The 13,964-nt window shown below is 23.3% G+C and overlaps 1 protein-coding gene across 2 annotated transcripts; it reads right to left on the bottom strand.

Moving 5' to 3' along the window:
- Positions 1–1,094: 1,094 nt before the first annotated feature.
- On the bottom strand, positions 1,095–10,734 carry LOC112591161 (dnaJ homolog subfamily C member 5 homolog). Of its 2 annotated transcripts, XM_025334876.1 has the most exons (6): positions 10,360–10,444; positions 6,147–6,285; positions 5,807–5,959; positions 5,611–5,745; positions 3,637–3,678; positions 1,095–1,713 (listed from the first exon to the last, which is right to left on the bottom strand). In XM_025334876.1, the coding sequence occupies exons 1-6, from the start codon at positions 10,377–10,379 to the stop codon at positions 1,543–1,545; spliced, it is 660 nt and encodes a 219-aa protein (XP_025190661.1). In that variant the 5' UTR covers positions 10,380–10,444; the 3' UTR covers positions 1,095–1,542. The 2 variants fall into 2 exon arrangements, with proteins under 2 accessions (XP_025190661.1, XP_025190660.1); XM_025334875.1 differs by lacking the exon at positions 3,637–3,678 and having other exon boundaries at positions 1,156–1,713; positions 10,360–10,734.
- Between the last annotated feature and the right edge of the window lie 3,230 nt (positions 10,735–13,964).

Genomic DNA, 13,964 nt, shown 5'->3' with positions numbered 1-13,964 from the left:
AAATTCACTTCGGAAATGTGGGAGTCCATTATGCCACACCCCTGTATATTTTACTTGTTCAGTAAACACTATTTTCATCAGATGAAAGTAGCTTATACAAAAATAATATCATGATTTTAGGTGCACTATGAATTATGAATAAAAAATAACAATTATCTGCAAGGAATATAATATTGTTATTATTGTTTAGAAATAGAAATAGACGATAATATATTAATGTACAAAATAAAAAAATCATTTAACTGTCTACACCAAAATAATGCGGCACATGAAAAATTCAAATAATTTCTGCAAGGTAATACATCAATAATATTTAACAAAAGTGGTTCCTGATATATACACAAATGTATTCTTGGGGGGAGATTCAAAATTTTTAAACAACTTAAATATTATTAACAAAAATTGAAAAATTTTCTACTAAATAAGACTAATGTCACAGAATATAATGTATAAATGAAATAATTATATTTTAGGACAGAGTAACCTGTGATTAAAAAAAAATACATAGGATAATTGTATCTCTTATACATCTCACTTTGTTGTTTACATAGAATTAGTGGAATAATTAATATTGGCTATCACTACTTATTTTCTTTGTTGAAACAAAACTTTAAAAAATAATTATAAAAAAAATAATCAACATAAAAAATCAGAACAAATTGTTCACAAACACAGGTTATTTTTTTTTTAACAAGTAGCAAATACATTAATAAATAAAATGTGTTTAACTGAATAAATTATTATAGTATCATATTAAATGATTAATGAATAATGAATAATTGTATTATTATAAGCTATGAATAATGTTAATATTTAAAATGTAATTATACATTTAATATAGGTACTTCTTAATACCAAATTAAGCTAGATTAAAATAGAGTAAATTACATGCCAAAAAACTGTTACTTAAAAAAAATAAAAATAAAAATCTAAAATATTATAAAATGACTTGATGTATTTGTGACTAATATCTATTATGTATATAATATTAGAACTAATATAAAGTAATAATCAAATTTCCCTGTTTGGATAAGTTGTTCAACATTGTATAAATATTCTCAAAATATAATAAAAACAAATTAAATTTAGTAGCATGTGTGTATATTGGAAACTCAGTCGATAAGTATAAGTTTATTTTATTTTATTTTTAATGAAAAAACAAATTTCTACATTGTTCAAATCATATAAATGATTTAATTAAAGCAGTTGTATTAATAACTGGCACATTTTAAACAGGTTTTCATAATAATATTATATTTAGTTATTAACTATTCGAAATTAAATACATGTAAAAGCTATAGGAGAAAAACACTCAAGAAAAATTTATATGTACACACTTATTGGTAGTACACTTTTATATAACTAATCAAAATGTTAAAAACACCTATAAATTTTAAAATGTGATTAATAAATATGAAAAAATTGAATTATTATAATGCTCTGTGATAAAACTCCACTAGAGAACAGTAATCGAGGACAATTACTCAGTCATACTTGAGAATATGTGTCTGAAGGGACGGGTTTTAATAACTCAAAGAATATTTATTTGCTTGCAGAGTACTTTGTAGGAGTACCATCTGGATTCAGTGCAGTGGTCTCGTTGGCTGAAGGCGGTGGTGGCATGGCAAATGCGTTACTATGTTGTGCTGGACCTCCCGTAGCATTGTTGGTAGATGATGGTTGATTCACTATAACATCATCTTCGCTATCCTCCTAGATTACAAAACAACATATTATACATGAAATTAATTATTGAATAATTATTATTGTATTCAAGTCTTTAACAATGGTGTCAATTTTATAGTACATCAATGGGTAGGTAGAATGCAGATAGATGGCTCATATCAACTTATATAAGTATTACTATAAATTATTTAAAATAAAAAAAATAAAGAAAAACCATCCACATTAATAATATTTATGATCTAACGTTAGCAGGGAATGAATGATATTAAATACATTATACTATTTGTCATAATTATTTCAAATGAAATTGGCAACACTGTTTAATACCTAAATTAAAAAAAGTATAATGAAAATGTGTTATTAATTTGTCATGGTATACCATATACTAGTAACTATTGACTAGCTTTAACAAAATTAGTACTTAAAAAATTAATTTAAAACAAATGTACCTTTTTTTTCTATGTTATACTTATTATTTTACATAAATAGCATATTTTTAAGATTATTGGTAAGCAAGCAAACAATGCATTTATATATTTACTAAAGTTACTATTTGCCAATTAAAATTAAAAATTAAACAAATTATTATTTTATAAATGTACATACAAATATAAATTATAAATTAATAATATAAAATATAGTTAGTGCCAATTTTATAGGTTAAAATTTGTCAGATAAAATGTTAATATTGCTAAGTAATTTCATTCCAAAACTTCATTGCCACCACAAATTATTATACATATAAAAATATTATAAAACATATATTATTATAGAAAATATTAATTTAAAAAAAAAAAATATATATATATTATAATTTAAATTACTCTTTATTTCTAGTTGTTTTTCGTTTTATTAGTAATGAAAATATTTAACATGAATGTATTGTGTAATAGATAAAATAATTTTGGATTGGTATAAAAACAAAATTAAAAAAAGAAAGTAGAAAACTGCTTTGCTGTATGACAGCTTTTTGAGTATACCTCTTTATTGAGGAATAACTCACTGTAACAAATGTATTAAAATTGAATTAAATAAATAAATCATTATATTAAACAAAAAGTAATTTCAATCGAAGACAGTCTATCAACCTATATTATGTGATATATTTAAATTAATGTAATTATGTATTAATGCAATTTTATTATTAAACAGATTGAATTAATTTTTACCAAAAAGATGCATATGAAAATATCATTACGTATAAACAGTATTTTATAATAGAGGAAATTTCAGGTATCAACTGTTATTTATTTTTAAGTAACATAAAAAATAAACAATTTTTGTTAAACACTGGTTTTTTTTGTAAAAACTCCTGTTTTTCGTTAATTTTTTTCCTAGTTATTTTAAAAAGTACTGATTTTTCTAAATTATCAATTATATCCACTATACTACGATAAACCACCTCCAAAGTTAATAATCAAAGCATTTCAAATGTCATAATAAGTGATGATAGACAAAAAAACAAATCAATACATTCATTACTCCACTTAAAATTCAAAACATTGAATAAAATATTTAAATAGTATTAATGGTTTTAAAATAAATTAGATATAATTCCAGTTGGAAAAAAAGCAGTTAAAATTACATTGTGAATGAGCACTGCTCTAAAAATATAAATTAGTATGATATTCAAATAGTCTAATATAGATATAATTATCTACAACATTAGTAATGTAATAATTTACTTTAAATTATTAATTAGAAGAATCTAATAGTAACTATTTTTATAAGATTTTTTTTTTTGTATGCAATTTATATAAAATATATGAATATAACTACAAGTAGTTTTCAGTTTGTAATGAACTACAAATTTATTGACCATGTATTGATACTAACTAAATAAATAAAAAATATGTTTTAATTAATTTATTTATACATATAATATTAAAATTACATGACATATAAACATACATTTATTTTGTTTTAAATAACAAATTATGCAAAAATTACCTTTTTATGAATACCATCTATATTTGAATTTGCTCCATCGTTCTACAAAATAAAACACCGAAAACAAGCAAATATTAAATGCAAAAAATGGGACCAATGATATTCAAAAAATAATAAAACTACATGATATGTAATTAACTATATGTTGAATAACAAGTCATTTAAATAAAAATATTATATTACTTTAAAGACATATCACTAGCATGCATCTAATGGTATAGCAATAAAATATGTAAATATATTTTAACAGAACTAAAATGTTAAGCTTTGATGGAAATGTGTCAGGTTCAGATATATACTATGATAAAATAGAAAAATCTAAGATTGATAACTTTTTATTTTTATTAATATTCAATGCACTCGATAATATAGTCAGAGTAAATTAAAACATCCACTAATTTATTATTAAAATGAATTAAAAATATGAATAGCATTAAATGTTAATATCTTAAATTTTTAATTATCTCACATAATATTATAAATAAATAGAAAAGCAGAAATACAAGTATAAACACATGTAAAAATAAAATAAATATTTCACTGCATTCAAATATTTACATAATGTATTTAAGAGGAAACTACAATCACAAGTATTGTCTCTGGCATCCATTTGTGTAACCTAGTAAATTTATATACCATATTCTTATAAGTATTTATTTATGATTAATATTGATACAAATTTACATATTATCAAATTTGTAGAAGAGAATATAAACTGTGCCTGAGTAATTTTTTTTATATATATTTTACTTTTAAATTTGTTAACTATGAAATAGTTTATTGTTCTCAAATAAATATAACTCCTTGTTTAAAAAAAAAAAATACTTTGCTTAAATTATATTCCTTTGTAGATTAATTAATAATATGTAAATTTGCTCTAATAAATTATAAATATAAACTATAGAAAGAATCCAATACATAAATTTGCTATGTTTAATATAAAAATAATACAAACATATATACATATGTAGTGTTCACTTAAATGTATTAATGTTTAACAATAGATGTGAGTTAATTTAATGATTATATGATAGTTTATTAAAAATAGTTACTGTGAATTTGTAGTCCCAAATTATACACAGTATAGCTATTTTTAAAGATATACAAGTCTCAACATACCTTGTTATCATTAGTATATTTTTAAAGTCTCATTAAAAAAATATATTTTACTATTCATTAATATTATTAGGAAAAATAATTTTTAATTCTATTATTGTTATTTATTATAACAAATAAACTATCACTTACCAGTTACCAATAATACACTAAGATGAACTAGTTTCCAAAAATTAATAGATCGTTCCCAAAAACATTCACTCATAAACTGTACATAACAGAACTCATTTTTAAAACATTATGGAATATTATATTAGATATATTTGATATCATTTGATTCCAAATTGGTAAATTGAAATTTTTTTTAACTTTCTTTGATTTGGGTATACATTTTTTATCTAACAACTATTCTTATTAAAAAAATTTTAAAATGGCATCACATAAATACATATTTAGCACATTTAGCAATTAATTTAAAAAGGAATACAATTATGTGACATTATATTATGAGCAATAGTACTACATATATTGTATCTATTGTTAAATTATTATGGTTTATGCAATACTACTCAATAATAGCTATAAATATTGTCATATGATAAAATAACACTAACTGTTCAATGTAATAGTAGTTATAGATCTATAAAACCTAACCAACTACTGCAGTATATTATTTATTCCAATTATTGATTTAATTTTAGACAATCTGGTTTGATCAGAACTTTTGAAATATTTAATATAAATGGACTTATTTTATTAAGAATAAGAAATATTTCTTGTTGCTGTTATAGAACATGCTTACAAGTGCCCTTAGCCAAACAAAACAAACCGGGAACTTGTGTTTTATTGTTAACATTTCCAAAACTGACTGCATGCAAACAGCAATAATAAAAAATGTTAATGATTTTAAATACTTACATGCAAATTTGTATAATTTGCTTGTTGATCTTCAGGTACGTTTGGCTTAAACTTGCCAAAACAGAAATTACAACAACAACAACAACAGAAACAACAGCAACATCCAGTAGCTATACAAGATCCGATTATTAAGGCCTGAAAAATAATAATTGAAAATTAGATCACAAATAAAAAACTAAAATTAAAATTCACATACCTTGCACCATTTTGAAGTGACAAAGAAATAAGCATTTACATTCTCCTCGCCAAACTGCTCTGCAATGTACAATCCAAGAGAACCATAATTATCATATATATTACGTTTGCTTGGATCCGTCAATATTCTATACGCCTTGTTGATTTCTTTGAACTAAAAACAATTAATTTACTCATATTATATATAATACAAATAAAACTTAGATATTAAAATATTAATTCTGTTTGTTATATTTTTTTTAGGATAATTATTTATGTAATAATGTACACATGCATGTATGTTTATATACTATTGAAATTTTGATAAAAATAAATTCAATAAATCAAAACAAGTAACAAACCTTTTCTTCCGCTTCTGGGTTACCAGTATTCTTATCTGGATGAAATTTTAATGCAAGTTTTCGATAAGTTTTCTTAATATCTTCTGTTTCTGCAGTTTTTGGTAAACTCAGAGTCGCATAAAGAGAATCTCCAGACGTTCTAGATAAAATTAAAAATATATATTATTATTATTTAAGTTAAGTCGTGCATCACAATATACATGTCTCGAGTTATTTACTTAATATAACTTCACAAGAATTAAAGAATTACATAACATTTTTAATAAATATAACCACAAATTTTTTTTTCAATTTTTCTTATTATTCAATCAAAATTAATAATAATTAATAACTGAACAGCATAATTATTATAATATTGAATTTTATAATATATCTAATTTAATGTATACTAATAGAAACAAGATTTAACAAAATTAAAGAAACCAATAAAAACAATTGATTTTAATTTATATCAAAAACTAGAGTCATTTATTTTTAACCTATGATGTTGAAATTAAAGCATTTATTCAGAAATGTTATCATATATATTTTTAGAAAACAAAAAAATGAAAAAATGTCTTTCTAAAATATAATTTATTATACAATTGTCTACCTGAACAAATTATAAAATTTAAATTTAAAAAACTAACAAGTATATTTTAGTTAATTATTTTTTCTAACTTTAGAAAGGTATTTACTAAGTAAGGAATTATAAACATATGTATACAAGGATAATCTAATAAACACTGAATAAGAACTTAAATTTGCTTTATAAATAACAATAATATTCTATAATAAAGAGTCAAATGATTTTATTGCTGAATTTATAATATAAATGATAATTGATTACCAAATGCAATACAACTAACTGCCAATAAAAATATTAATTAATTAATTAATATTATTATTACTAAGATATTAAAATATTAATAAATAAATGTAATTAAAATATTATTATTATCAAAATATCTTTAGTCTATTCCAGTTATTTATAATAGTAAAAAATAAATTATAGATAAAAATGTATCATACAAATTTTTTGAGTCCGTGGGGGAATTTCCCCTCTCCCCCTCATATCATGGTTTATAACTTATAAATAATCAAGATATTTTGAAAAATAAATAGGTTTACATTGGAAGGGGTTAAAAATATCTTTGTTTAGCGTGAATGTTAACATCAGTTACATCATATTATTTAATAATCATTTTACAAGAGATAAATTTAATACAATACATCCTGCTTCGTGAATAGCTACCATTCATTTGAATGAATACAAACCATAAAGTTAATAGGAATTAAGTGTTCAGAATAGATTTTAAAATGAGTTTAAATGTTTGTTTTTTTAACTTATTTTTCAATGTATTACTTATTACAGCAGCAGATAAAAAAAATACTATAAATTCATTTTTTGATGTTTTATTGAGTGACAACAGCCATGAAAATCGATACAAAGCTTTGCTGCAAACAGGAATACAAGATTTTTCAGTTGGATTGTTTGATGGATCAGGTGGTCGCATAGATAAAATATCAAATATTCAACGAACTGGTAATGTTATTGTGCACCCAGGAAAAGAGGAAACTTGGATAGAAATATCTTTTATTGTGCAACATCTAGATGTAATTTGGGACAATTCAACTTGTTTTGGAATCAAATGTCAGCTTTGGGCTACTATGTTGAACAATAAATTTGATGTGAAAATGGCTGTAAGACCAATCAACTGTTTAGTGTCATACAATATTAATTTAAATACTGTCGGAACAATGGAAGTGAGTGTCACAGAATTACCAAAATATATGCCAAGTTTTTTATTTAATGGAGCGTTATACATAGTAGAAACATTTTTTAAAGGTCCTCTTACGGAAAGTATCAAACATCGTATAAACCATAGTGTTATATATGATTTTATAGATGAAAATCAAATAAATCAAATATGTTTAGCTGTCAATGAAACAATCTACAACAAAATCAATTAAATTTTATGTAACCAAACAAAAAATATTTTTTACCTACTATCATATTATTTTATTCAAAAAATTAAGAAAACGAACAAAAATTAATATTATTATAGCAACATTTTTATTTCTTAATTAAATAGGTACTAATATTAAGATTAGAATAAATTTATAAAATTATTTGTAATAAACTATATTTTACTCTTTATTTATCAATTATTTTTAATAATTCTTGAAATTAATTACTTTTCTGCTGTTAAGTTTATCAGCAAAGATAAAACTAGACCAAATTATGTATGACTAATGTTCATCTTTGAATATTTAAAATAAAATAAAGTGTATAAAACAAACATTTTTATTTTTTTAATACATATATGTATCAACTTGCGACTATGCAAAATAGGTACTTACTATGTTTATATAATATACTATGTATAGTTATAAGTAAATTTTAGAATCTATGGTCATCAGAGATGACAAAATGAAATGATACTGAAAGCAAAGTTTAATAATGGTTATCCAATTACTAACTTGTAGATTATTGTTAAGTCATTGACTTACATTAACTTGTCTGTTTAAACAAGTACAGCTACATACTTTAAATTTTTACTAAAACCAATAAAGTACCTACAACCTACCAATTGTGTTGATAAATGACATTATTAAGAAGGGTATAACTGGACTTAATACTTAACTAGACTAAATAGTACAAACTACCAAATTATGTATTTAATGTTGTAAAATTTGTTGTTAACATAGATATACCATCAATTTTTGTATTAGAAGTATTTAATTGTAAAGCATAATAATTATTATTTTTATTTGCAAAACAACTCATGGTTTTCCATCAATTATCAGTATAATCAGCAAAAGTAAAAATGTAATGAAATTTATAAGTAATGTTGGAACAAAATATTGTTAAGTTGAAATATAAGTGAGCAGCTACCATTATGATGCTCATCAAAAATAGGAGTCATGAAAGATATGAATATTGCCTTTAATTAGCTACAACATAGTTATACAAATAATATTATCAGTACATTCTGATTGAGTTCGCATACCAGAATGATACAAGAAATAATATATCAATTGAGTCCCAGGTATTAACAAAAAATGTACCGATTGAGTTCACGGTTATGAAACCAAAAATATACTTATTGAGTCTTAGGATTATATTCAGTAAAATATAAAATTAACTTTAAATATACATACAAATAACTAATTGATATCATTTGTGATCCCATCACTTTTTTCAGATAAAAATTTTGATTTTATTAGTTGAATTAAAAATTATAATTTATTTTATAAGTCAATGAATTTATTTAAAACTAACATTAAAAAATTCTTATTTGTACCTATTGAATTTTTTGTAACAAACAGTACCAATGTTCTAGTTATGTAAAATACGAAAATTTTTTTTTTTTAATTTATGGGGCTTAATATGAAAACAATGACTCAATTAGTATGTATCTAAAAACAATTCCTATGATTTTTTAATTAATATTTATACTTCATTAATTATCTTTAAAATAATATATTTAGTAATAACGCTTCAGAAACAATTAAGGATACTTTTTTTTTTTATTAAAAACTTTACAATCTGTATTTATACAATACAATAGTAAATCAGAAGACATACACATATATATAACTAAATTAATTTGATGAGAGAGACTTTTCATTGATAAAACACTTCGGAACTTGATTTAATTTAAATAAATAGATCACAGTACTGTCGTCTTTTGAAACAACGAGAGGGGTTATTGAAGGAAGAATACTTAACGCTAATATTATGTAAATTTCTTGTTTTTAGATAGATAGCTTAATATTTAAATTAAATATGGTAACCATGCACAAATAAATAATACTATATAGCTAATATAATACTATGTAGCTAAATTCACATTACATAGTGCCATATAAAGTTAAATAATATAATATTTAACTTATTAGCTAATGTATTATCAAGATTTCATTATCTACATGTTAAATATAAAAATTATACAACACACTGAACACTACTTAATGTTGCAAAAACAATAATCTCAAATGTTAATAATAATTTAGTTTTAAATTAATATAAATAAAAAGAGTAATAAGTTAATTGGCGATTATATGCAATACACATTTGGTATTGGTTTCGCACAATCAATACCCACCAGCAACGACTGTTTATCGTTAAATTTAATATAAGATATCTATCGTTACGCCACACACCCGGGAATTTTATATTGGTGAACAATTTTCAATATTGTTTTTATTACTACTACAGTATACTCACGACAACTTCCTCTTGTCCATTTCGACAGCGGTGGATAGAACGCGCGATGAATTGTCGGTAAATAGCAATGAAAACTGCGAAACGCCTTATGTCCTTATCAATATGTCCGCGGAACCGTAGGTGGACAAGTATAACTGGCGCTAAAGTCTGTAGTCTAATTTTCCAGTATCATACGAGACGGTACATGAAGAGGTTGCAGTTGTGCGCGCGCGCAAGTAACGGATGACGATTAAATTATCGAAGACTGCGAGCAACGAGATGCTTTGGCGCTTAACCGCGGCGAGAACGACGTTAAAACAATTACGAATAATAATTACAAGTAACGCTGACTAAATAAAATAACTGATATGGATATATCATATTATTATCATTATTATTTTATTAATATAATACGTAAGTGTAAGGTATACTTATGTAGTATTATATTTTTATATCACTATATGTTTATTATAATAAATATCAATACAATTCTACCATTTATAACGTACTTATAGGTATATATATTTTATCTACCAGAATTGATCGCAATTCGCGATGGCGGCCGGCGGGCGGTTACGTTTTTCCAAATTTGCGCACGCGCGTCGAAACAGTGTGACCGACATTCTCGATTTCTAATATCCGCAACTCGCTCACCACACATACTGCACGCTCTGTCACCGAAAAAAGTGGACAAATGGAGCATGTTGATAGTTATTGGTTATTGGTTGGTAATTACTAATTAGTGTTGGTGACGTATATTGGTGTTGCCGTGTTAGACGTTGGTATAGCATTTTGTTAATCTTTCCTTAGTGATGTAGGTCTCTTAAAAGTCCCAGAACCATAGACGTAGGTACGTACGAGGCAAGCCGGGACTCGACCCAAATCCTTTTATGGGCATAATAAAATTTCAACCGGGTATTAATACTAATAATGTATCAATAGGTACATTCGTGGCTAGATTATATGAAAGCAAATATTTACATAAAATCATTTAATGGATTTTTCACTATACTGAAATTATTCAGTCTAATACCTGCAGTATACAAGTTGATCTTGCGAACGGATATTTTTTGAATTAACAATAGTAAAAAATAAATTAAAGAGTACTACATATACATCAAGATCGACTTAATAGTTAATTATTAATGTTTACTGAACCAAAACTAACATTTAGTATTTTTATTGACAAGTTCAAAATAAAACAGAATTCATTTATAATTATTTACTTAAAATTATTACATAATTCAGTTTGTGTAATAAAATATTATGTGCATAAACTATTTTTTGTTCATCAAACCAAGTTTTTTTTTTAATTTAGGTTATTGTGTTGTCTTATTTTATACTTATTTGTATTTAAATCGTTTTATTTTGAACTTCAAAAATATATGTCTAAAAATTAGCATATTAATGTTATGTGTACATAGAACCTCATTATATTTACTCAGTTTTTAATTTATAATTAGAATTTACATTAATGTATCAGAAAAATATTAAAGGCATTGTCCAACTATTGGGACATTAATTTTTATTTGTTCCAGACTCGACCGGAAATTGAAGTCTGCATGTGCATCGCCTATGTCCATAACAAAACGTCATAATACATTTCTCCAGATTCCAATCATTTAAAATCCCTCTAAAAAAAATAAAAATATTTTTAATGTTTATAGAATGTTTAGAATATTTTTTTAAGCATATTAGGTTATTTTCAGATTTTTTTCATATCTTTATTGCTCAGTGAATGAACAAACACTTAATGATGTTCTATTGCACCGTTACCTATTTTACAACTAATTTTAAGTGTTTTAGTGTACCTATTATACTACCGATATACGAATGCGCTATGTCGCAATACAACAGTTATATAAGGACGAATTTACATTAAAAGTCTGCTTAAAATCCTTATCTATAATTAAATTCCTGCGGCTGGTGATTATCAAGATTCCCATGGGTTAATTAATTCCATTATCAACTAAATTCCCTTGTGTATATCCTTAAACATATTTATACAGTATATTAATAGTTTATTATGTAGATACAGGGCTGGATTTAGAAATTTAAAAACCCTTAGTAATTAAGTAATGTCTACTATTTTATAATTCCAAGTAATAACAATTAATTGAAATTTACTGCTAAAATGTATTTTAATCAAAAGTTATAGTTAAAAAAATTTAATTATATTAAGATAATTAACACAAAAATAAATAAAAATAGTTAGATTTATTAAATTATATTTAGATTATATTAATACTCTTCGAAATTTCGTTGCTGCAAATTTTTCAACTACTTAAGAAAAATCTTATGATCTAACTGTTTAAGTATTTCACTTTCAATACATAAAAGAACAAGAATTTATAATCGACTTTATATAGAAATTTGTAATCTGTTTTTATTAATTTAATTTTTTTAAATGATCATTTTACAAATTCCTAGATATCGTTAGTAAATTATTATTTGTATTCTCACTTTTATGCATTCATATCATTGGTAGATATCTATAAATTTTATTAATTTATAAAAATATCAATAACCTATTAAACATTTTTATTGAAGTTGTGATTTTAATTTATACTTAAAATTATATCTGAATAATTTGATGTAAAAAATAAAATTCACTTAATGTGGTGGCCATCATTTTATGGTGTATTGAGGCCACTAAAATCCTGGTGATCCTGCCCTGAGTATATAGTAACATTCTATATATTTCTATCTAAATCACTAGATCAGAAAACTTGAAAATGTAATTCAAAATATACCTTCTAAGTTTTTATTATAACAATTTAAAGTAACTTTATTTTTATAGACCCTTAAAGTTCAAATTTTGACAAAATTCGTCAAACTCACAAATTATTTCATGGCTGAAAATTGAATACAATATTCTATATAAGTAGTTCATACTATAACCGAAAAATCTAAAATGTATTTAAATACCTACATTTTTTTTTTTAAATTAATACTTTTAATTAAAATGTTGATTAAATTTAGTTATTTTAACAAAAAATAACGATTTTAGTTATTAATTTAAAAATATTATTATATAATATATATAATATCAAACTGTATACACACAATGATATTTTAAAATGTAATATTTTCGGAAAAAATTAATTCTAGCAAGTGTATAACTGAGAATCGCTACAAGAATTTTTACATAAAATCAATTTTGTCAAAAATTGATTTCTTGATTTTGATAGAATTCAAAAATAGATAACTGTATAGGTACTTGAAATTTTAGAAATGTATTAAGTTTTTCATAAGTTGTTCTTATATCTGTATAAAAATATTTAAAATAAACATATGCACAATTTATTTTTATATGAGCATTTTCATTTCAAATTTTAACGACAATAATTTACAGATTACAAGAATTGTATACTAAAAAAAATATTAAATCTTCAATTCTTTTAGCAAAGATTTAAAAATTAAAAATAACATTCCTAATAAGCAATTCATATTGAAACTCAAAAATCTAAAAAATATACAAATACAGTTATTGTTTATATAGATATTTAAAGTTTAGATTTGTACGAAATCACATATTATGTTAACGATGAATAACAATTTTAATTATTTTGTTATAATCCAAAACGTTATTTATGGAGATTTAAAACTTGCATACCTATATTATT

The sequence above is a fragment of the Melanaphis sacchari genome, unplaced genomic scaffold (genome assembly GCF_002803265.2).
Source record: "Melanaphis sacchari strain LSU unplaced genomic scaffold, SCAv2.0 Contig12_pilon_pilon, whole genome shotgun sequence".
Classification (NCBI taxonomy): domain Eukaryota; kingdom Metazoa; phylum Arthropoda; class Insecta; order Hemiptera; family Aphididae; genus Melanaphis; species Melanaphis sacchari.
Note: the sequence above shows the minus strand (reverse complement) of the source record. Positions and strands in the feature narration are given on the sequence as shown.